Raw genomic sequence first — 26,725 nt, forward strand, 5'->3', positions numbered from 1 at the left:
TGTGAAGTGGAAACCATTTCAGGTGACTACCTCTTGAAGCTCATGGAGAGAATGCCAAGAGTGTGCAAAGCAGTAATCAGAGCAAAGGGTGGCTATTTTGAAGAAACTAGAATATAAAACATGTTTTCAGTTATTTCACCTTTTTTTGTTAAGTACATAACTCCACATGTGTTCATTCATAGTTTTGATGCCTTCAGTGAGAATCTACAATGTAAATAGTCATGAAAATAAAGAAAACGCATTGAATGAGAAGGTGTGTCCAAACTTTTGGCCTGTACTGTATATGTGACTCTTGGGGAGTGTTGTCTGCACCTTTGGGCATTGAATCATGTGATCACATGAGGTAAGCACGGTTTTCTTTTGTGTTTCGGGGGGGGGGGGGGGCATCGGACCCGGGGAACACAGGACCTTTTTTCGGAAAAACAGGGAACATAGGACCCTTTTTCGGGAAAAGGGTCCTATGTTCCCCATTCTGCCGAAAAAGGGTTCTGTGTTCCCCATTTGCAGGACATTGGGGGGAACATAGGACACGGGGAACATAGGGATGACCCCCTATTTGATCAGGCCAGCACCAGCACCAATACTGATCACTCCTTCAGAACCTTCCAATCAACCTTCAGAAAACAATCTACACGTAAATAAAATGTCTTTAAAAACAACAGTTTTCTACGGCTTTAATCTAATGTTGTGAGAAAGAGCTGACTCAACTTCACTTATACTGACTATACTTCACTAATATTTGTGTTGAGTTTTGACAAATCAAATCAAACTGGTGTGTTGACTTTATCTACCCTCGACAAGGTTTCACAGAGACTGACAGCAAATGCAGTCATGACTGACAGTGTAGCTGCAGCGCAGACAATCAAAATGTTGATACTGGAATCCAGTACAGTGGAAATGACACCACGAGAGATGGAAATTCCCCAGGCTATTCCTCTGTCCCATGAGACTTTGGACAACTATTGCCTTTCTCTTCTTCCTCCTGTTCTACCAAACAGCTGAGTGTGTCAAATCCAGGCACATTTTGAAGAGTTCTCAAAAGTCATGAGTTCTCAAAATGTAGGGTTTTGAAATGTAGGAGAGCGTTAATTGACATATAAGTAGACGTGGGACACTTGGCACTTCAAAATAACTCCTGGATTTGCACTGAACAGCACAAACTGATAACACTCTGCGGAAAGAAAGCAGAGATCTCGTCTAATGATTGTCTTGTCTCTTTTTCAGAATGAATGGACAGAAGCAGTGGACGAGGGTGGCCGTGATGGCGCTCCTGGTGCTAACGGTGATGGCAGCTGAAGGAGGCAAAGCAGAGAAACAAGGTGAATCTCGCAAGCTCAGGACATGTTCTTCAACTACAGACAACATCTACAGAATTCATATATGCAGATTTAGATTCTCTTTACATCATACTGATATGAAACAGGAGCACCATGATGTTCAGTGTTAAATCAAATCATTAGACATTGCTTCTGACGGTGGATCCTGCTGTGAAAAGTGTTCCTCCCAACAACTTATTTAGTTGGACACAACTCTTGAAAATATATGAAAATGAAAAAAGTGCCTTTGGGGTTCAAGTAATTGGTCTCCTTTGAGAATTTACCAGAGACAAATAGCAATATCTTGCAAGCACAGCAAAATAAGTCAGATAAATCCCACTTGGGTAAAGAAAACAACATTTAGCTAATTTAAATTCAAGAAAAAAGGTTGATTTGCATTGGAAATTAGCACGAGCACTAAACTAATTACATCTGCCTTGAAAATATATTAAAAAGTCCAAGGGTGGGTAAATACTTTTACAGACAGTGCAAGTAGCAGTTTCCATTTCTTTTCTAATAAAAAACTTAGATTCTAACACATTTTTCATAAGCGGAGCTGGAGACGTGAGACTCTTGGCGGACTGAAGATATAAAAATGAGAATTTCAGACTTGACAGCTGTGAGACTGGAACTTGACTCTTTAAATACAGGACTTGACTCAAGCAAAACCCTTTGAGTCAAAGGTTTTGACCTGCTAAAATGCAGGAAAAACTAAAAATAAGACAACATCGGGTGAAGCCCTGCATGGACACACACCTTAGTTTTTTTTTTTTGACTGACTGACTTCAGGTAGGGCCATTTGTGTTAATACGTTTTCACACATTTTTAAAGACTCCCTTCAGTGAAAATCAAGCTTTTAACTATGTTAACATGTCCAATGGTATTTTTTATATGCTACAAGACATATTGTGAAAAATAAGCATTTCTGCTCTGGAACTGCGGTGTACCAATGACAGTCAGGTTTGTTACGTCACAAATCCAAGGAACCAGTCCTGTCAGTTGTAATTTGTAATGTTCATACATTTTGCCAACTTCAAACTCTTCTGGCTCAGTAACACGTGGAGCAGCCAGCGGGAACTGTAAAGTTCCTCTGTGTAAGTCCTCATTCGGACAAACAGCTTTTTCTGTCCGTGGAATTTACATGTGGAGTTCTTTACCTACAGAACTCAAATTGGATCCTGAATTCGATCACTTTAAACTCAAACTGAAGCAGTTTTTGAAGAGGAATCAGTTATACAGTCATGAATATTTTTGTGCTTCCAATTCTATGGTGCTAATTATGTATTGCAGTTTATGTCTTGCATTGTTCTCTCTGTATTTGTACAGTTATTTGTCCTTTTCACAGTTACTTGTGTTCTTGTTGCAAAGTCTTTTGTGTCTTAAGATGCAGCTAGGGACGGGCATTGCAAATTAGCTTGGGTGTGTGGCATTTATGTATGCAAAGCTGGCAATCAGAAACAAAACTGATCTAATATTAGCATCACATTATTAGCAATCTGATACTGCAGACAGATCGAGGGCTCGTGTTATCTATTACCGATTACAAGCAGAGTCAAAAATCAGGTGAGTGACTAAGGGACGGGGTCAATTTGCATTCCGTGCATACTAAATGAGGCAAAGGTGTAGAGTTATATTTAAGACTTCTGAGGCATAAAGGGATTTTTTTCATGGAAAAATTCCAAATAAGTAATTTGATGAGCATGATGGTGCAGTGGTTAACACTGTCACCTCACAGCAAGAGGGTTCCCAGTTTGAACCTGGAGTGGGGGAGCCCTTCTGTGGAGAGTTTGGTTTGGGTTTCCTCCAGGTGCTCCAGCTTCCTCCCACAGTCCAAAGACATGCAGGTTAATTGATGACTCTAAATTGTCCGTAGGTGTGAATGTGAGTGTGAATGGTTGTCTGTCTCTGTGATAGTCTGGTGACCTGTCCAGGGTGTACCCCATGAATGAATGAATAAACAAAATATTTTTAGGGGTTTAATCAATGCCCACAAAAATACTTTAATATTTATATCTTATGTAGAATATTTGATTATGACGCCTGCATGGCAGTGACGTAAAACCAAACTACTGTTAAATAATTGTGGTGATAACATCAAAGAGTTACTAAGGGCTCATTTATTTTCAATGTTAGATACAGAGACAGAGACGGACAGAGCCTTCTGTCTGTACTTTGCATTCAATTTATCTGTATTTGTGCATGTTTTCCGATAGCTTACAGATAGAGACAAAATGGAGCAGTGCCCCCTGAGATTGAAGCGGCATTGTAGCGTAGTTCAAGAGATAGGACTGTAAGAGATGACGAAGAAATTCAAATAATGGCGGAATGAAACAAATTGCTAATATGGTGAAAAGAATTTTCTCTCCACATGTCGGGATGTATATATAATGGCTGCACATGCTACTGCCATCTGTTCAAACGTACAATATTATGACCTCTGCCACTGTCACCTCATTTGCCTCTAGTGCCATCTTTTATGTGTATCTATGCCATTATAAAGGATGCATGGACGTATGAGGGCAGTGATGGTAACAATGTTTGAAATGGATGTATCTATTTTTGTACATGAAGGGAGTAGAAATGAGCTGTAAGGTGGTGTACGTTTGGTCCTACAGGAAAGAAGGAGCGCAAGTCGGACTGTGGGGAGTGGCAGTGGAGTGTGTGCGTAGCCAACGAAGGCGACTGTGGACTCGGCACCAGGGAGGGGACACGCACCGGCACCGACTGCAAGCAGACCATTAAGACCCAACGCTGCAAGATCCCCTGCAACTGGAAGAAGAAGTTTGGAGGTGAGTGACAACACAGATATTTCCACACCAATCCAAACGATCTCCTGTAACATGATATTAAAATAATCTACGACCGCTAAAAGACCCCGAGATCTTCCCTCCTTCTGCACAGCTGCATGACTCCCATCCCTCTGTCACCCCACACCTCCACATAATGTATGCCGGCCTGTCACTCACACAAACAATGGTCCCATTTTCACAATAGGAATGAGTAAGCTAGCTAATTAGAGGTACAACGGAAATGTCTGCAGAGGAAGTGATACATCGTCATGGAAAACACAGGAATAATCACCCTGCTTTGTCATTTGCTTTTCGGGCTTGAGACTGTGCAGCCTTCACCGCTGAAATGTCTTGCAGTGACAAGCCTGAGGGACTTTTGTTCCCCCAGTAAGGCCTGTCAGGCAGGAGCCTGCTGCTCTCCAATGAGCCTGTCACGAGTGATGAACACACTGCAGGAAATAATGGTCCCGCTAACTGGCTATATAGATTATAGCAGCAAAAGTTTTGGAGCAGTGGCAATACGTTACATGCCTCTGGCCTTTAAATTGTGGAAAGTTACTTGAGAGAAGAAAAGAAAAGAAGAAGAGGCCGTTTTGTTTTAAGCCAGTGCCTATTTCATTTTGGATATTTTTCCAATCATAAAGATAAATACTGACACATTTTGTGCCGACACCCCACAAAATGCGTCAGAATTGCTGTGAAAAGACCCTGTGATCTAACCCTGGCAGCCAAATCTGAATTCAAATATGGTGCTGCTGTCTGTCATCAATGTATTTTGCTTTTAGATTCGTTGGTACATGTAGGTAGCATATTGCATTAGGGAACAACATCATGGGGTTTTAGGTACAATTATAAGAACCTTGTAATAAAAGGGTAAACCTGGAATTATGGAGTTTTCTCTGAGAGTCGTTCCGGACTCCATCTGGGTTTTTGTGCAGCTCACAGGAGTACAACACAACGACGCAGGAAGAGCAAATATTGTACTGCTGTAACCAGGGTTGCAAGCAGCATAAGGGCAGCTACACAACAGCTAATGGGATTCTATACAATAGGCCATAGAAATACTGTGAATGCTACGATACAAAGCCCAAAACATATAAGTGACACTGAACAGAGATAAACAAAAGGAAATGCATAACAATACCACACATATTTTCTAATCTTTTCTCAAACTGCCCCTGTTGAACTCTTGTGGACAGGGGTGTCATAAGCCCTGTTTCCACCAAGCAGTACGGTACAGTTCAGTTAAGTATGCTTTTTTTTTTTCCACTGTGAAAAGTTGTGGATGGTACCAATGGAACCGTTCTGTACCGTCCCCATGTTTGGTCCCCCCTCTGTTGGGGTACCTAGCACACAGATCTGGTACCAAAAGGTGGAGCTGTGAACACTGCAGTCTGTTTTGGTGCCACAACTATATTAAAACTGGCTGAATAAAATTAAGAGACTGAATTTTGTTCTTTAAAAAAGTGGAGTCTCACTGAGCCCCTCTCACCCCTCACAAAAGGTGAGAAATGATTTAGTCCGCCCCTGCATTAGGCTTCATCTGCAGCTAGAGCTGAGTGAGTGACTGCTTATGCTGCTGGAGCATCACAGAGACTGCTAATTCATAGGGCCCTGAATTTGATGCTAGGCCACTGCTTGTGGAGAAAATTTGCATTATTATTATTATTATTCATTATCTATCCTAAAAAAAATATTGTAAATGGTCTAAATCCAATCCTTAGAGTATTCTCAGCCTTGAACTGAAACCTCTCCTGTGTGCCAAGCGTGAAGGAGAATTAAAATGGCCAGTATGAAAACGTATTAACACAAATGGCCCTACCTGAAGTCAGTCAGTCAAAAAAAAAAAACTAAATTTTTAAACGTGCCCCTTTCTATTTTCTATTGTTATTCCTTAAATATCATTTTACAGTATTTTGCTCGTATTTTTATTGTATTATTCTTTTGTCATTGTATTGATAAACACCTTGTATTGCATTCATTGCTTGAAACGTGCTATGTAAATAAGTCATTTCTTTCTACTGAACTACAACCACTAACTGTACCACTGCACAGGGAGCGTGCATCTACTCATGAAGAAGCTCTCAACAAGGTCTGTGGATTATCTTGAGGAACCAGGTCGTGATTTCTAAAAAACGACACTGCTGTTGAGTTTTTCAAATGTATTTTTTGACGCTTTGAGCACCACAAGCTGAGAACTGGGGTCTGCCAATTGGTCCGACAGCCCATTGTTCCGACATCCCATTGTTCCGACCATATTAAACCCATTGTTCCGAAGTCCCGTTGTTCTGAAATCATCATGATGCCCTGTGGTTAAGGTCTGGTCAGGTTTAGGCACAAAAACCACTTGGTTAGGGTCAGGAAAAGATCATGGTGTGGGTTAAAATGAAAAAGAAAGTGACAAACACATAAGCCGTGAGCCTGCTTCGCCTCAAGCCTTTCCCAGCTGACCCAGAGCCGGTCGCGACGCACCATCAAGGCAGAAATACGCCCACCGGGAGCCGTTCAGCACCGCGGAGAGCTCCCCACACAACCCAGACCCCAGAGTTAATAACAGGAGGTTATAGTGTTTCACTCTCTTCTCTCTATGGCACTTGTATCTCGACCAGTAGCCTACTTTTGTTGCCTTTGCTGATCCTCTATGGTACACAAATACAATATAGCCTAGTATAATCACATATCGGAACAACGGGACGTCAGACCAATGGGATGTCGGACCAATGACATGGACCCATCTACGGGCCTTTTCCATTGTCACTTTTGGCAGCATCAACATTCTTTCCCTTGTCAGTTTTATCTTGCCAAGCTGCGACAAGCTGCGCCAGAGGTGAACCTTCTCTAGAGTAGGACAAATAGGGTGCCCTCCCTCCTCCAAACAGGTAGCGGTGACATCTTGTCAACAGCAACCAATCCCAACAACTCCCCTTCTCCCCCTGAAACAAGCATATGTGTTGTGTGACTCCACTCTATCAGCCAATGACATGCTGCAGCAAAATTTTTTAAATCTGCTCTCTCTTCTGCTGCTGTCAGCTGTCATTTCAGGCAGAAGTGTCGTGCCCTCCTCCACCCCGTTCACCTCCAGCCACCGTATCCAGAGTGTAGGGCAAGCTCAACAAAAGGCCATTTTTCTCCCCATTCACATCATCAGCACTTCTCCATCCACTCCCTGCCATGCTGGCCTGATGGGCCAGACTAAACCAAACCATGCCAAGCCCAAGCCCATGACTGTCGAATAGGGGTATTAGTTCCATATCTTGGAAAGAAGGCAGACATCTTTACGGCCGATATCTTCAACACTCGGCAGCTCACACCAAAGCAATCTATACTGATAAATAGCACTACATGTAAGAGGAAATATGTATTTTTTATTACGGGGTGAACTGTCCCTTTAAAATCCCTACCAAGCTTTTGACACTGGAATTCAAAGCCTCTAAACGATCAGATCTCTTCCAATCATCCTGAAATCTATACAGGACTCTGCTTGGATGAAGGGTTGCTGATGAGTGGGTGTGTTCACACTTGTACAACCATTTTTATTTTGCCTACTTGTATGTGACACCTTAAAGAGGACATGGGCAGCCTGTCAAACTCCCAGGAGCCAGCTCTCCCTCTCTCTGAGACAAATTATGGAGGCGCAAGGTTTTAAAGTTGGATGCTCAGGAAGTCCCTGTGGGATTCTTGCAACAATGGCTCTGTCGCTGCCTCTCTCCCCTCTCCGTCCCTCCACTCCTCACCCCTTCCCTCCCCTCTCCCCTCCTCTGATGAGCACCCGGGGATCTCAGCGGCAGTGACAAGGGGTCCGACACTTTCATGTGAGAGGAAGCTGACGAATGAGTGTCACAGCCTCCAGGGAGCCCGGCTAGAGTGGCAACAAAATAATGGAGGGAGATATGAGAGACATGGGCATACAGTACACAACCACACACTCATGCACACACACACACTTCCTCAAACACATTTGTATAGCATACACTGCTGCCATTTTATGGAGCAATCTTGCATCCTCTGAGGTTGAGTTTAAGGTGGGTACAATTTAAAATCAAATAAAAGCACATATGTGGAATCTATTGAGGTGCTGCTGAAGGTATGTTCATTTCTCTGCTGCCGAGATTGTATCTGTCCATTATTTTCAGGATGAACTGGAGCCAGGCTGCATTTGATTGCATTCATCTGTTGGAGAGTTTCATCATATGGGAAATGTAGGATCAAAATTGTGAAGCACCATCTGCTCCTGCAAGGAAGGAGCTATAAACCTCTTTTATTTTATTTTAATAAGAGCATCGCTTGGTTTTGTGGATCTTGGGCAGTTTCAATTGATAGCAAGGAGATAATAGCCAAGTAAATTAAAAGCATTCATCAAACAGCCATTCAAAGTGTAGGACTCTTAGCTCCGCAGGCTCGAGGGGGTTGATTCACTGACTGATTGCAAGTGACTGCTTATTTTTTAAACAAATATAGGTGCTGCATTGTGTCATTTTTACCAGGTTTTCTGCTTGATCTCACCGACACTAAACCTCCTCTGAGCTACTTCACCAAACAAAAGCATCTAATGAAGTATCTGATTTCTTTGTGCACCACAGGGGAATGCAAGTACGACTTCCAGGCTTGGGGGGAGTGCGATCTGGCAACGGGCAAGAAGAACAGGACGGGTGTGCTGAAGCGAGCGCTCATGGATGCGACCTGTGCCACCACTGTCACAGCCACCAAGCCCTGTGGGAAAATCCCCAAGACTAAGCTGCAAGGTAAGCGGAGAGGAATAAATCATCACTAGATAAAATGTAACTCTCGCTGAGCGGGCTGTCAGCAGCAGCGGGGATCACTGAAGTCCTGTTGATGGATCACCGTGCCCTCAGAAATATGGCAGGGGGTTCTCTGTACTCTAATAAAAGACATGATATTTTAGTGTTTAGTTTCAGCAGCATAAACAAAAATTCAGAATGGCAACTTGATTCGTTCAATAATTTACAAAACGCCAACTGACTCCTTTCTTGTGCGCCATGAGTAAAACATCTGTATTTTCAATGAACCTTTTATACTTTCCACCCGGGACAAAGCAATACAACCCAATCACCATAAAAGATGTTGGAACTGAACATTTTTGCAAACCTCAGATATGTTACACTTGTTAGTTATCTTGGAGCAGATAAGGCTGTTGTTAACATTAAGTAAGGTTTAGACACAAAAACCACTTAGGAAAGTTTCATGTTTTGGCTAAAAAAAAAAATAGTTTGGGGGGCAAAACTGGGTAGGAAAGCAACAATAGTGGCGTTTCCATCCAAATGTATCAAAATTTTTGAGCGAATTTTGTGAAAATGCGCAAAAGAAAATGCAAATTTATGCCCGTTTCCATTCGTTATTGTTTTGCGATTACTGGGAGTCAACAGGAAGAGCAGTAGGTGGCGCTTCTCGTGAAAAATGAACAAAATAAAAACACCCCCATAGAAGAAGAGTGCGCCATGAGATGATGTCATAAGAGAGTGTCTTATGCCCACTGTAAACAACAACACACTTTACCGACACTCAACAACTGACCATGGACAGATTCCTGATAAACCTATCGGCTCTTGGGAGAACTCTGGTTAGCATTTCGCATCAGCGTTCACAGTGTACCTAACCATCTTGAGGAAGAGGCGACAAAGAAGAAGTTTAATGTTAAGAGTATTGTCAGAAATAGCTCGAAGGAGACCACCGCGTCGTTCTCCGTGTTTATGGGAACGTAGGGGTGTGAAGGACTTTTGGGAAGTAGTTGCATTTCACTCACGAACTCTGGCTGAAACATTTCTGTATGTCAAGGGCCACATTTGAGGATCTGTGTGCCGGTACGTCATCGTTTATTCGCAAAACCTGTTTCCATTTTCCTTTTATCGATACACAAATCCACCCTCTCCAAGCGTAAGAACTTTATTTCTAAATTTCTGCCGTTTCCATCCAATTTTTTGTCCCACAATTTTTGAAAATGGGAATAAAAATAGGTGGATGGAAACCCCACTAATGTCTCTAGAAAAACAACTGCTTTGCATGCTACTATTCCAGCAGGAAAAGCATTGATGTCTTGGAATTAAAACAAGCATTTTTCATGGCACTATCCCGACAAGAAAAGCCTGTCTTGGGGGAAAAAAACTACCACATTCATGACACTGTCTCAACAGGAAAAGCAGCAGTGTCTCAGGAAAAAAACTACTGCCTTTACTGCCTCTGTTCCAGCAGGAAAAGCAGCAATATCTCAGGATAAAAAAACCCAACAACTGCTTTTTGTGCCACTATCCCAGCTGGAAAGCAACAATGTCTCTAGAAAAATGATCGTTTTGTGTGCTACTATTCCAGCTGGAAAAGCAGTGATTAACAAGTGCTTTTCATGGTGATACCTGTGCAGGAAATGCATGGAGGCAAAAAAAAAAAAAAAACAAAAACGCTTTTGTGCTACTATTCGCATAGGAATAGCAGCAATGTCTTGGTAAAACACCACCACTTTTCATGCCTCTATCCTGGCAGGAAATGCAGGGATGTCTCCGTAAAAAACAATCGCTTTTCGTGGTACTACCCCAGCAGGAAAAGCAGTGATGTCGCTATAAAAAACACACAAAGAACTGCTGCTTTTTATGGCACTATCAGGGCAAGAAAGCAGGGATGTCTCAGGGGAAAAAATAAACACTTTTCATGCTACTATCCCGGCAGGAAACGCAGCAATGACTCGCTAAATCACAACTGATTTTGTTGTTCGCTGGTCTGCAGTCCACCATCCCTTCCACCTCCCAGTGAGAAAGTCAGCTTGTATATTACTTCACTTTAGAAAATATGATACATAGGAAAACCAAAGGCAGTGTTTACATAGTTTGCAGAAACGTACAACGCCAACATTTTCCTCTGGCGACTGCGCTGCTTTGCAATGTAACCTAGACAGATTTTTTTTTTTCCCAAACACTGTCCTTAAACTCTCGATGCAACACAGTCGCCTCTTTGGACTAGTCTGAAAGCTGGAAATGTCATATATTCATTATTCAGAGAAAGTGCATGTCATGATGTCGGCCTGGATCAAAAGAACGACCCATGCAGAAACAAACTAATGATTTACGAGAAGAATCGCTCCAGTACTTCCTGTCAGATCACTGTAAACAGTTACTGGGAATGTTAGATTAGTTGGTTTGTTTTAATTAATTATAGCTGAAGGGATGTTTACCACTTGGGTATCTGTTTATTTAGTTGAACTGCTGATCGTCCCTGTGACAAGCTTGAATGTTTTGTGTCAATTTTGGAAGTTGGATGTGTTACAGCTATGACACACAGGTCAAAATCTGGAATGAGATAATCTGGTTCTCACTTTGACTGTGATAAATTAGCATCGGTAAGTGCATCAAGGTGTATTTTAAGAGTGGATTCCTTTTATCCTCTTTGTGATAATTACTGTGTAAGTTCAGCAGATATTTATCTCGTCTTCTGGCACATCTCAGGCTGATTGCAGGCTGATTTGACTAAATCCCACAAACCCTTGCAAATGATTTTAATCTCAGGCACTGCCAGCTGTGATTCACATTCACGTCAGCGTGATGGAAACCCACCTACTTAAGTGCTAACTTGAAGCAGCGAGTGACAGTGTGAGAGCAGAGGTGAATAGGTTAACTGACTATTCAGCTGTAATTACATGCTTTTAGTGTTCTTTCATCATGTCAAAGAAACTGAAGTTGGGGAGCTCCTACTTCCCACAGTCTATGGAAAAAGGGCAGCTATCGGAAAACTGGAGTTAAAGAGGACTTGTTATGCTTTAACATATTTTGTCTTAAATATAGTGGTTAAATGAAGGATGTTTATATTAAACACAAATGTAGAAGTAATCCCAGTGTGTGACAACTCAGATTTCTTTTTTGAACACTCCGCTCCCAACAGTTTTTTCAATGTCTTACAACGGTATGATGTCATAGTGTGATGGACTTCTTTATATGGTCATCTGATCCAGGCACACTACTGCAAGTGTTTACATTACATAGCCTACACTGCTACATGTAGCTACATGCTAACGTAATGAAAACGTGTCAACTTGGTTGTGAATTTCTCCCTGATTTCAGATCAGATTCCTGCTGGAACATGTCTAGTTCAGTTTAGATGCTTTTACTGGTGAATTTTTCACAGCAGAAAGTGACGCTGTTCTCCGTTACAGTCATTCCCCCGCTGCAAGTACACTGCTAACATACGTGTAGCTACATGCTGATATCAGCGAAACATGTAAACTTGGGTGCTGATGTCACCGGCTCACCCTTTTTCCACCTTCAAGGGCAGTGGCCTTGTGGGTAATCTGTGAGGTTGTGACATGTATTTAATGGTGTATATGGAGGGAAGCAGCGCTCGCGGGGTGTCATGGTGAAGACGCATTCAGCAAATAGGGATGATAGCAGCAGAATTAAGTGTCTAGATGAGCTCATGAGAAGGTCATGTCTATTGTTTGTGGTGACGACTGCAATATAGGCATTGTTGTGAACAGCACCCGAACGTCTCGCAACCCTCCTTCTGCAAAGTGGTCTGGACCTCTAGAAGCTAGATACCAGCTAATAACAAGTCAAGCTAATTTAATGTTAATAAGTGTTCCCAACTATAGTTTGGAGCCAGTAAGCTGTCATTGAGAGAGGTAACACGTAAAACACAGCTGTTTTGTCAGTGATTATGCTGTCAGACATCTGACGCCAAAAGCTACCTTTTGCAGTGTTATCATACATCGCCAGCTGGCTAGACAGCACCTGACGCAGCAATATGATACACCAGCGTTCAGTGTCAGCTCATAATGTGGCCAGACAGCACTTGTCACGGTGGTATGATACGTCGTTGGATGGCGTCAGGTTGAAACGCTGCTGGTAACGGCATAATACAGGGAGCTGGAGAGTCCCTATAGGGTGGCAGGAGGGTCGGTGAATGGTCAAACAAACCATGGACTTTCACCTGGGAGCCTGGTGTTCACTTCCTGTATGAATGTGGAACCAGATCACGATGATGTTTTTTTTCTAAACCTAACCACGTGCTTTTGTAGATGTCCCAGCACTGGTAGCGGCATCCTGGAACATCAACAGCAGACGCAGAGAGGTACCTAGCGTGTAATGTGTAGACATGAAAGGCCACTATGTGACAACTTGGGAAAAGAACCTGTTGGTCATTCCCTGCTGCAAGTACGCTGCTAACATACACGGGAAACATCAGGGAAACATGTAACCTTGGTTGCAGATGTGATTTCGGATCATATTCCTGCTGGAACATGTCGAGGTGTGTTTTTATTGGTGATTTTTTACAGTAAAAAGAGACGCTATTATCCGTTACAGTCGTTCCCTGTCTGAAATGACGGTGCAGAGATGCTAAGATCTCAAAGACCATGGAACACTAACTAACCAGAGCAGACTGGGCTTTTACGTGAGGGGGGGACTTGAAGAGACAGGTGCTAAAACAGAATGTTTCAGACAGCAAGTGTATACAAGTGTTTCAGCACAGACAGTATGAGGAAAATGTTTAATAAAATTTTTCAACCATTGAAGAGTGTGAACATGCTCTCATAGAAACCTTAAATACTAAATATTAAATAACCATGTGGACGCATGTAGAATATAATATGGTCTGCTGGGTTTACAACTGCTGATAAGAACACACTCGATTCATTCCAAGTGTGGCGATGGCCTTTGTTAATTCTGTAAACAAGGATGTAACTGACCCAGTGTGGCTGCCCCATTGTCCAAACAGGATTATAATGAGTGCAGAATTGCTGCCAATGGTCATAAACTGCGGCCTTATCACGCTCAGCAGATGACATGTGTGCACAGAAAGGTTTGATGAAGTGACAGTGAGGTTAAGCAAACTCCACGTGCAAACAGCCAGTCAGGTGAAGCTCCCAAATTACACCGATAAGACAAATGTGAGCACTCCTGAGACAGAGCTCTTTTTTTTTTTTTACTACAGGATGTCTACAGCTGCAACGCTGCCAACTGTAACACGTCTGTCTGCTCGACTGTTTGTCCTAAGATGTTATGCCAAACTCTATTTGACTTTCAAAGGAGGAACCTGTTAAATCTTTCACTCGGCAGCACATCATTAATGCATTGTGACAGGAAGTTTCTTGAGGAGCTGTAGTGTACTTGCCAGCTGTGACTCTCTCAAGCTTTCCAGCAAATATGTTATACAGGATGCTGCTATTAAAATATACAGAGATGTCTATGGATTTATAGCAGGTCCATATGGAAGGTGAGCTCCCAAGAAAAACAACAGCATCACTCTGTTCAGGAAATGCCCAGTAATGACATATGTTCATGCTAAAAACCTCCAGCTCCATAATTATCACTCAGCCACTGGGAGCAAAGGTCACGTACAAATGACGCATTGTGCTTTTAGAGTTGGAGGTCTTGTTGCGTAATGTCCGTCCATTTTCCACATTGATTTATGCTGTGGGGGATGTAACCTATCCCATAGTGCAATGGGTGAGAGTGAGGAAGAGTGCACAACAGACAGGTCTCCAATATATCAGCGTCCATCACAGTCACATTCACCCCACGGCTATGTTTTTCACCCTGCTTTAGACTGTGTAGCCGTGGACATGCAGTATCCATAACTTACATTTTTTCACTTCTGCTATTCTGGTACAGTCTCCTAAAGGAATCTTCAGCCACAAAATGACCATTTGTATATTAATAATACACCGTGTTACCTTAAATTCATGAAGGAAACTTTCTCAAATGCCCCAGTGGTGAACCAAAATGGTGAACATTCCTGAACTGATTTAAAGGGGGACTGTAAAACTATATCCTTTTACAAACAAAGCTTATGCAGTATAATCTAAGTCTAATTTATTCAGTCGTACGCTCAGTACTTCTCAAACAGGTGTTGTAGCACTTGAGATTGGTTTTGGACTGCTTTCTGAAGGTCTTGTCTCGGCACTTGGACAAAGAGGGTGCTGGATTTTGTTTCAAGACAAGCCAAGACCACAGCTGCGGGAATATCACTAAACTGGCCAAAAAAAAAAGGAGCAAAAGGGGAAATGTCGGCGCTTATTTTCCATTTCTGCTGTGAAAAGTTGTGGATGGTACCAATGTAACTGTTCCGTACTGTCCCCATGTTTGGTCCCCCCTCTGTTGGGGTACCTAGCACACAGATGTGGTACTAAAAGGTGGAGCTGTGAACACTCTGATTGGTCAGTAGAGGACGGTCACTCTGCTCAGGGCTGAGTTGTGTCTGGTTTTGAGGCTCATGTAACCACTGTTCATACTTGTTACGCCCCGGTCTAGGGGTGTGGGTGCGTAACATAAGGACACACAGGAACACGGGAGTAAATGTACAGGTGAGCAATTTATTGCTACACACTCCAAAAACACACTGTACAATATCGCACACAAGATGGAGCAAAAGACGTCAGGGTGAGCCCAGGCCAAAACAACAAACAAAAAGCAACCTGTCTACCGACCGGCGAAATAACTAATTCCTAACAAAAACAAAAGAAACAAAAATACAATACTAGGCCTAACTCCCTAGGCTAACGAAAAAAATGAGAAATCAGGTATAACAAAAATAGCAGCTTACCCCTACGCTCCGTGCAAACAATAATATGTGACAATGACTATTTACAATATACACAAACGACTCAGTTGGCCCTAAGGTGCTGGTCTTAACAAAAGAATTAATTATTTAGCAAGCAAGCTAAATAATCACACGTGGATCACACAACAAAGTACTTATCAATCACAAAACCTGAGAACGATACAATGCGCTGCTGCCACGTACGAGAGTGGTCTCGCGGCTTCCGTGTGGCCGGCATTATGAAGGCCGAGCCCCTTGCTCCACCAATCCGACAGCAGTGACGTCACGCTTGTTATCCAGTAGGCGACCGTTGACACTGAAGGCCGAGCCCCTTGCTCAGCCAATCCAGCCGGAGCAACGTCACGATCGTCCAGCGAATCACCTGCACACCTGTTAACACAACACACACGATCACCGGACAGAAAGAGAGGTCTGACTCTCCACTAAACGTGATGATCAAATCCATACCCTACATAGACATAAACACATACACATAATAAATACACAGGCGGCCGGGGGACGTAACAATACTGTGGAGAGTTTTATTAGTAAACTGTAACTATAAAATGAAAGGATGTTTTGCTGCCTCTCACAGCAGCTGGAGTCGGAGAAAAAATAACTTCATTCACTGGGCCGACTGCCGGTGGGGTGGAACATTTACTTGTAATGTTACTTGGAGAAAAAAAAAGTGTTGCGGAGCGTAGTTCCTGTGGGCTCCGGCAACACTAAACCCCTGAGCTTGCCTGAGAAGGACTAAAAGCACAAACCCTCTATTTTTAAATATCCCATGGAGAGAGAGACTCTCACTGCAGCCTGTTGTATTTTTTTCTGAAAATGTGGGCGTGTAACCTCGGTAATGAGGAGCAGTTGAGTGACAATAACCCTGCCCACATTTAAGAGCACTGTTTGTGGTGGAAACACTAGGGTCTAGGTACCATGTCTGAAGGGTTACTGTTGGTTCCAAAGGTACCATACTGAAAGTGTTTGGTGGAAACGGGGCTTAAAGGTGCCTCTGGGCGTCTTTGTCTTACACCGAGGGCTTCTGACCAATGGGACTGACACCGAGTCAGTCTGGCACTCATCTGGTTTTGGACTTAACACAGTCTTAACCTGTCAAAGTCTTGGTCATGACTTGGTCTTTGTTTAGGTGGTCTTGACTACAATGCTGTCCCATGAATTTTTGCTAAAACCTTTCTATTAAAAACACTGCTGCATACAAGTAGCACCCATCAGCACGCGGGTTTGAACCCTGCTTGTGGATTCCATTGAGTTGCTAAGGCATGCTGCTCGTTCACGCCTGAAACTGTTTATGCAGAAGTGTCTTCAATTGTAAAGTTTAAGCAAAGTGCATGGGTCAATCTGGGGGTGAAGTGTTCATTCAAAGGGTGCTGTATTTAACTCTGGAAAAAGATAATTGTTGAGTCTCATTCCCGGGGCATCGGCTGGAGGTTTGGTCAGGCTACCAACCCAAAGCATCACTATTTGAGCCGCATCTTGAAGTGTTATACTGTGAATATAAAGAACCTTATGCGTAATTAATTAATTTAATCATCAGAGCCTTGTAGTTGCTACTGCGTGGCATAGACATTAAAGACAAGAAGGTCCCAATTAAAATCCCTGTAAAGGATGCATGAATGCATCCACATTACATTTTGATTACTCTGCTTTTCAAATTTAATTTCCTCGTGTTTCATTATGCAGGAATATCGATGTAGATCGTAGCTTTTCATGTTAAAAATGCAAATTCAGATGTATATATGCACATCCTGGATGCGTGTGTGCACGCGAGTGAAAAGGTGTTTGGTTTGCAGCGCTGTTTACCTGTGCACATCGATTCTAATGAAGGCCGGATGCATGGATGCGAAGTGACAGCCTAAGAGGTGTGAGAGCTGAGGGCAACAGAGAAGCAGAGCAAGGATGACAGTGGCCCAGATGAGGGGAAGCAGTCGGGAAGAGAGACTCTGAGCTTTCAGAGCAGTGTGATGTGCGATGTGATTTTCCATGTCTGCCAGTTGGAAGATAAGCCCCGGGAAGCAAAGGGGTTACTGGGAAAGAGAAAGAGGGGGTGCTGTGCACAATGAGGTGTGTACAGGAAGGGGAATTGTGTGTGCTTTTCTGTGTCAGGGGATGGCAGAGATACAGTCCACAGCCACGGGATCAGGGGGCTTATGAAAAAAAGAGAGAAATGTTTGGCTTTGGAGTGACTGAAATGGAGAGAGGAGAGGCTATCTAACCCCCGGCTGGGCGCAGAGATCTGCCCGGCCAAATCTGCAATTCTGAACAGCCACCTTGGGTTTGGGAGATAGGTTTCCCCTGACTGCAGCAGGTTACTGTGATGGAGGTAGCATCTGTCATTTGCAGATTCTGGAGGAGACAATGCTAAGAGGCGCCTCGGGAGCGATCTGAGATTCAGAGTTGCGTGTCTTTGCTGTCGAGCCCAGGTGAAACACAGACCCTGCGGAGCGAAGGAGAGAACAAAGAGTGACAGAAATGAAACATTATGAATGCCTGTAGAAACCTCAAGGTCCCCGCCTTCTCTTTCAGCACAACAGGAGTACACAGTGTGTTTGGAGTGTTTGGATGCCAGAGTTGATTTCTGGTTAAACAAAAGGCTTTGTGGAGATAAATCTGGCGGCTCTGAATTTGTTCGGAGCAATTTTGTCTGTGTCATTCTGTTAGACGGACAGGTGGTGTTCAGATTTTAAATCACAGACATTAATTCAGAGCCACACAGGGTATTATCGTCACATTCACTCACAGTTTCTGCAGCTACGGCTCCCTGCCTTTGTAGGGCAGAAATATTAAGTTAAGAAAAGAAGTTTTTAGGTCAACCGGCCAAACTGTGTAGCAGACACTTAACTTTTAATAGCCTCATTTTATGCCATTTTAAGCTGATTTTTTGTGCCCAGAATATAACTGACAGCCCATCAGTCACCATGTGACGATGATCTCCTTGAAATAGTCCAAAGGCAGATACACTATATTTGGATCTTACGGCAAAGTATAAAAGAAATACACCACTTTCTTGTCCATTTGAACTAATTAGTGGTTTAATAAAGTGATCTATCTTTTAAATTGATGCTTCTCTTGCATTATCTCCCTGTGACAGCTACACTGCACTTTGCTACTGATTTTAATTTTGGACAAACATCAACTCGGACTTAACAATGAACTGATTTTGGTGGTCAAAGGTCACTGTGACCTTGCACCTGTCTCATTCTCAAGAACGCAATATCTCATTAAGACCTTAAGGGAATTTCTTCAAATTTGGCTCAGACACCAACCTGGCCTCAACAATGAACTGATTAGATTTTGGTGGTTAAAGGTCAAGGTCACTGTGATCTCACAAAACATGTTTTTGGCCATAAACTGAGCACAGCGTTAGTTCAGGACACGATGTCAAGCTCAGCTCACATCCCAGCTACATCAGCTGATCTCAAACAGCCCATCAACTGATGGAGCAGCTGACTGATGGAAGGGAGTCAGCTGATAGATCACATGATTCCTTTCTATGCAACCAATTGGTGAATCTCATTCATGGCGCCCTATTTAAACTGCTCTGGCCTGCCTACTGTTGCTGCTTCCTCTGCAAACCGCTTTTCAACCTGCCTCCACCCCAGCTCCTCCTTTTCATGCTGTGTCTGACTTATCAATGTCATTTCTGTTTGTCATTGATGCTGCTCTGTTCTGTTCCCGGGGGTCTTTGCTGCTGCTCTCCCTGCCTTAGGTTTTCCATGTAGGCACATGGAAGGGCAGGAGGATGGCTCTCTCTCTCTCTCTCTCTCTCTCTCTCTCTCTCTCTCAGGGTTTTCTCATTTGCACATGGAAGGGCAGAAAGGTATGTTCTCTCTGCCCTAGGCCTTCTACGTAGGTGTGTGGAAGAGGCTTTCTGCGTAGGCCTAGCAAAGGTAGAGAGGCCCCAGAACAGAGCCATACCACCAAATATAATACAGCAAATGGAAGTTTTCTTCGACTCAAAAGGTCCTGACTGAACTCAACAATTCATGTGCTAATTATGACAAAATTTCACACAGGTGCCTGTGCTGCTGTGGTAGGATGTGTCTGAAGCATCGTTTTAGAATTTGTAGCTTCTTTGGAAAAAACATCCATATTTAAAGCATTGTTTACTGTCATGGCTGCATATGAGTCTGGACTGTAACTGCAACGTGACTGGTTTGCAGAGGCATACAACTACAAGGTTTAATATTAGTATTTAAAATTACACATTTCCTTATTTTAAAAGATATTTTCAGGCAAAATGTATCATTAAATATACAAGTACCTTATAATTGTACTTGAGTAAATGTACTTGGCTACGATCCAACACTCGGCAAATGTCAGAGAGTCAGATTCTGCTCTCGACTGGTCAGATATGTAGTCACCGTGTATTGGCTCAGGGCGGATTTGAGTCGGAGAAGGCAGCAGCAGCCTGATTATCAGTGTGTGTCAGAGGCAAAGAGCAGAGCGAGCAGTATCATGTATTGTGCACATACAGCAGAAAGTACTCCAGCCTGGTATGACACTCCCCGTCTCACATATGGAGGAAGACAGAACAGAGCTAGAGTGAATCCTTTTCCTCCATCTCTCTCCCGGGGGAGCAGAATGTGCTGACAAACACAACAGGGACAGAGAAGAAGAAGAGGAAAAAAAAGGAGAGAAAACATTTAAACAAATGAAAACAAGCAAACAAATGGGACGGAAGAGCGATTTCCATATTTGCATGGGTGAGCGCGCTATGAACGTCAAAATCTTAATACCCACGGAAGTTTGCAGCCGAGGTGACAAGAAGAGATTTCTAAGATTTCCTCATAGAGCACATTCAGAATGTTAAAGGGTTGAAGCTCAATTGAAATCTCATTGACTAAGCACACCTTGTCACTGTTCAGAACTGCTCGCCTGCATGTCATTAGAGGATTTGAGGAGGTGTCCTTTCAAGATAATCCATTCATACAAAAAAATGAATGTAGGATTTTAAGTATTGACAGTCTTTTCATATATCATCACACTGTATCTCTTTTTAAACACACCTTTTTTTCTTACATTAGTTGTCCTGGATTTGTCAAGCATTTTAATCAAATCTGCTTTTTTATGTGACTTCTTAAAACTGTCATTATGAACATGAGCATTTATTATTCGTTCATGTAAAGCTGTAAAAAAAAAAAAGAGTTGGGGTATGATCTAAATTTAGTGTAAATTGCAGCAGTAACTTGCTCTGGATCAGGTCTAAATAAAGAGGCTGTGGATTATCCAGGTTGACATCTCTCTTCAGCATGTTCTAAACTAAAACGCTTGAGAGCACACACCACAGTGGTGTCAGACTAGTGGTGCCAAACATTTAAGAAATACAAACATATAATTTGAAAGGAGATGATCAAATACACCGAAACATTCATACTTCTGCATCGAAACAATGCTGAAACCATTTCCCTCAGTGGAAACAAAGCTTTTATTTATTGTACTTTCACAGATAAGAAACAATAAATTGTGAAGACAATAAAGCTTCCACAAAAATAGCATTTTAAGTCTAGTGTGTGATTTATCCTGGTTTCATATGAGCAGAGGAAATCTCCGCTAGCTGCTAGGCTAATTTATACAATGTAAATGCCACAGGCTTGTGCTAATAACGTTAGCATGTTACATTTGTTTGGAAAACGTGTTTAGTATAACACATTTGTTTTGTCAGTGAACATTGTCAGTTGTAATGGAGTCAAACTTTGTAACATTACCTTTGTTAAATGTTGCTGTTGTCCCTGGATTCATATGAGTAGAGGAAAAGTCTGCTAGCTGCTAGGCTAATTTATACAATGTAAAATGCCACAGGCTTGTGCTAATAACGTTAGCATGTTGCATTTGTTTGGAAAACGTGTTTAGTATAAGACAGTTGTTTTGTCAGTGAACCTTGTGAGCCATGGACCGCGGAACGCATCTGAACAAGGGGGGGCCATAATTTCAAGTCACGTGGAGGGGGTGGGGGGGGGGGCATATGCACTGAAACAGACAATATTACTGATGTATTAAATAACGTTGCGGAGCACTTTTTTTATTCCGACTCCACACAGTCACACCTACAGTACACGCATGAACACGAACACTTGCTTGCTCAGATTAACCCCTCTGATCCCACTGTAACATTCACACTCAACAGATCAAGCCTATTTACACATAAACGCACAGATGAAACTATAGCAAACAACAAAGTACATCCAGTCCACAACCACAACCAAAACTCATCTTGTTGCCTTGAATCTAAATCAACACCATATTCATTATCATCACAAGTCAGCACTCATATCAGACTGATGTGCAGAGCCGCACACACACACACACACACACACACACACACACACACACACCCAACAACAAAACAAGCGCAGCTGCGCACTTACTGAAAAGTAACCAGAACGCTGAATTTCTGACCATTACCGCCTGCAACTGCAATGTGTATGTCCACTCCCGCCCGCTCCCGCAAAACTCTGAGAATTTATGCCCACACAATAATAAAGATGCATTGATTTTGTGTCTTCTCCCGTCCCGCAGGAGAAAACACGTCATTTTATAGGCTATTAATAAAGAGATTCATGGGGTTGTTTGTTTCGTTCCCCTGGCCTGCATGTCTTTTGACGCACTGGTCAGGAATAACGCTCCTATTTCGTTGTTTTCATTTAGTTTTTAATGAAATAAAGGCTGTTTCATAGTCTATTCTCCTCCTCTGTATTTTATTTAATTTTCTACCTTTATATAATCACGCAGTGATTGAGGTTAAGGCAAGCCCAACGCCAGGATGAAGTTACTGAGGGGGCGGTTAAAAATTATGAGGGGGCAAATCTTTATTATGCAACATATAGGTTCACAGTGAGTTATAAAGAGCGCGCAGCCATGCGTAATAGTCGCCCGTAATGACAGCTTGTCACCGGTGAAACACAATAAACTGCACGTCTTCTTTCATGTTTGTCTCATGACAGATGGAGCTGACTGACAGACAGACAGACAGACAGACAAACAGACAGGTGGGGCAAGCGGCAAATTGGTATGAAAGCTGGTTCAGGGCATATTCGTCCATTTATGAATAAATATGGAGTGGAAACGCTCATGCGTGTGCACCAAGTTCCTGTGTTGACATCCTGTAGCTAGGCTACATCTTCTTCTTTTTCTTCTTCTTCTACTGTTTAATGGGGACCCGGCGGGACCCAATCCCAATGCAGCCCTCTATGTCAGAGTACAAAAGTTACCCGGGCCATGGCCCGGCTGGCCCCCCCAGTTCCGCGGTCTATGTTGTGAGCTGTAATGGAGCCGGATTTTGCAACATTACCTTTGTTAAATGTTGCTGTTGTCTCTGGCTTCATATGAGTAGAGGAAAAGTCTGCTAGCTCCTAGGGTAATTTATACAATGTAAAATGCCACAGGCTTGTGCTAAAAGCATTAGCAGGTCATATTTGTGACAGACAAGTGTTTGTCTGTGAATGCTACAAGTTATAGTGAAGCTGATTTGTGTGCTTGTGTTTGAAATTGTCTCTGTTAAACCGTGTTTAATGTGTTTTGAATGTGTGTTTTGAACCAACTAAACTTTACAGCACTTCACAGAAACCCCACTGCCAACTAGTGTTTTGGAGGTGTAACTGCAGAGTGACACAGAGACACCACCACACAAGTATAAATGCTCACAACAGTGTAGGCCACATGTGTAGGCTACAGCGTAGGCTCTGCAAAGAGCTGACGCACAAGTATAAATCCTGCTTTTCAGAGACATTAGGGTCACATGTGAGTCGTTGACCAACCCGGCCATCATGTGTGTCATTAGGGTTAGATGGGTCCAGGTGAGAATTGGTGTTAAGCCGTCCGGGGAGGGATCCCAACACTGCCTTGTAGGTGGGTGATGAGTGATGTCGTAGTCCACCTCTGTTTAACAATGATCGTTCCAGTTTGACATCGATGGCTTCTTTCACGCCTCTTTCAAACCATCAGTCTTCTCTGTGAGTCTCGACTTGAGGAGCTGGCTTTCCTGTGCTGTGCCATGTGCCTATGGAGTGGTTGTTTTGTAAAGAAGAAGTTCTCTGTTTTCTTGCCAAGAGCACATTAAGTCAACCTCCAGTAGCCAGCTAACTTAGCCTAGCACAAAGACTGGGAACAGATGGAAACAGTTAGCCTGGCTCTGTCCAGAAGTAAGAGAATCCACCTACCAGCATCTCTAAAGCTCTCCTGGGATGCCATAAACACACACACACACACACACTGCTGATGGAAACATGAAGAGTTATATAGCAGCTGCCTACAATGTTAAGAGAGCAGCAAAGGAGGCAGAACAAGGGAGATGATGGAACTGCATTTCAGTAGAGTTGTACAGTGTATGATGTCGTGTAACAAATTAATTTATTTGACCACTCATCCATCCACCCTGTTGTGACACTTCAACTTAGGACCAAAATGCAAACACAACCAGGAAACTGAATGGTTAAAGGCAGTTTATTGTAGTTTATAGATGGGGGGTGAAGGGTTGAGTGAAATGATGGCTGAGGTGGGCTTGGAATGGTGAAGCAGAGCAGGCTGAGGGGTGGAGGACAGAGCAGTCCACATCCAGAGGCAGCAGACCAGAACAGGGCTGGACGTGGCTGTTATGGTTGAGGCTCGTGTGGTGAACCTGAGACACAGAGGGTGTGAATCGGGATCCAAAGAGTACGAAAAGACAAAGTGTCACAAAACTTAGAAGTTGGCCTGGACGTCTGTAGCATAGAGGAGACTGAACGATGTGGCAGAGTCTGGAGGTCTGAGCCGGGGTTTAATACTGCAGTGGACTGATTGTAGATGATGCTCAGCTGTGCAGGTCAGCAGCTGCTGGCAATCAGGAGAAGGGAACCAGGATCCATGCCATCCATCCATCCCTTCATCCATCCCTTCCTCTATTTATCCATCCATCCCTTCATCCATCCAAAAATCCATCCATCCATCCCTTCATCCATCCATCCATCCATCCATCCATCCCTTCCTCTATTCATCCATCCATCCATCCCTTCCTCTATTCATCCATCCATCCATCCCTTCCTCTATTCATCCATCCATCCATCCCTTCCTCTATTCATCCATCCATCCATCCATCCATCCATCCATCCATCCATCCCTTCCTCTATTCATCCATCCATCCATCCATCCATCCATCCATCCATCCATCCCTTCCTCTATTCATCCATCCATCCCTTCATCCATCCATCCATCCATCCATCCATCCATCCCTTCCTCTATTCATCCATCCATCCATCCATCCATCCATCCATCCATCCCTTCCTCTATTCATCCATCCATCCATCCATCCATCCATCCATCCATCCCTTCCTCTATTCATCCATCCATCCCTTCCTCTATTCATCCATCCATCCCTTCATCCATCCATCCATCCATCCATCCATCCATCCATCCATCCATCCCTTCATTCATCCATCCATCCATCCATCCATCCATCCATCCATCCATCCATCCATCCATCCCTTCCTCTATTCATCTATCCATCCCTTCATCCATCCATCCATCCATCCATCCCTTCATCCATCCATCAATCCATCCCTTCATCCATCCATCCCTTCCTCTATTCATCCATCCATCCCTTCCTCTATTCATCCATCCCTTCATCCATCCATCCCTTCCTCTATTCATCCATCCCTTCATCCATCCATCCATCGCTTCATCCATCATCCATCCCTTCCTCTATTCATCCATCCATCCCTTCATCCATCCATCCATCCCTTCATCCATCCATCCATCCCTTCATCCATCCATCCATCCATCCATCCATCCATCCATCCATCCATCCATCCATCCATCCATCCATCCCTTCCTCTATTCATCCATCCATCCATCCATCCATCCATCCATCCATCCATCCATCCATCCATCCCTTCCTCTATTCATCCATCCCTTCATCCATCCATCCATCGCTTCATCCATCATCAATCCCTTCCTCTATTCATCCATCCATCCCTTCATCCATCCATCCATCCATCCATCCATCCATCCATCCATCCATCCATCCATCCATCCATCCATCCCTTCCTCTATGCATCCAATCCACTCACCCATCCATCCACTCATCCATCCACTCATCCATCCACTCATCCATCCATCCAGTCCATCCACTCATCCATTCCATCCACTCCATCCACTCATCCATCCATCCACTCATCCTGTCCATCCATCCATCAAGTCCATCCATCCATCCACTCATCCAGTCCATCCATCCACTCATCCAGTCCATCCATCCATCAAGTCCATCCATCCATCCACTCATCCACTCATCCATCCATCCTGCACGAGCTGAACACACAAATGTAGTATATCTTAGCAGTAAGTGGTCGATGTTTGTGAGACTGCTGCAGATGATAGAAAATAAAAGACTTCCACTTTCAGCAGCTTTTAACACTTTATTGTGAAAGGTGCAAGCTCATCATAAACAGCAGATGTCAACAAACACAACACAACACTTCTCATTTCTGGTGTTGACATTTAAAAGTTATGGTTACAGATAAAGTCAAAACAGCCGAGTCTTAGACTTGTTTCCTGAAAGTTGTAAGGTCAACATCAGGACCCTGACATGGAGTTCAGCCATTGCTCTTTTTTTTTTCCTACTGTGCAACCCAAACAGCCTTGTATGTTTCTGTCTTAGGGCTGCTGTGAAACTGCGCCTACTTAGGGCAACAAAAAAAGTTTATCTTGGAGGACGGCAGAGGAGATACCTGCACACCTGACAGCCACAGAGAGGTTCACAGGCTGAGATCAATGCAAAAAAAAGTCAGTTTATTTAGGACATCTGTGCACAAAAGAAGGGTGCTCAAAGTGCACAACATAATAAAGCATGAATGAAAGCAGCAGCAAAGGTTTGAGTCCTTGACTATCATCAGAGCTGCTGACATGAGTGCTTCACAGAACAGATACAGACACAGACAGATTCTTACCAGGTGTGATCAATCAGTCAGCTGCTACCACTAATTAGATGAGATCAACTGTGAGGAGCAGAAGCCTGACTACCAAACCATCTCTTTGTGGTCCTTTTATGTCTCTTTGTAGACACGTTTGTCTCTTTGAAGTGGTTTTGCATCTGTT

The 26,725-nt window shown here is 43.2% G+C and overlaps 1 protein-coding gene across 1 annotated transcript in view; it reads left to right on the forward strand.

Annotated features, from left to right (window-relative positions):
* Window positions 1-26,725, forward strand: part of ptn (pleiotrophin) — a 92,818-nt gene that overhangs the window by 62,580 nt on the left and 3,513 nt on the right. The window contains exons 2-4 of the mRNA XM_033614434.2: window positions 1,225-1,319; window positions 3,932-4,105; window positions 8,686-8,847. Of these exons, the coding sequence (XP_033470325.1) occupies window positions 1,226-1,319; window positions 3,932-4,105; window positions 8,686-8,847 (430 nt within the window). The 5' untranslated portion in view covers window position 1,225. The remainder of the gene's footprint in view (window positions 1-1,224; window positions 1,320-3,931; window positions 4,106-8,685; window positions 8,848-26,725) is intronic.

This window comes from Epinephelus lanceolatus, chromosome 23 (genome assembly GCF_041903045.1).
Source record: "Epinephelus lanceolatus isolate andai-2023 chromosome 23, ASM4190304v1, whole genome shotgun sequence".
In the NCBI taxonomy this organism is placed as follows: Eukaryota; Metazoa; Chordata; class Actinopteri; order Perciformes; family Serranidae; genus Epinephelus; species Epinephelus lanceolatus.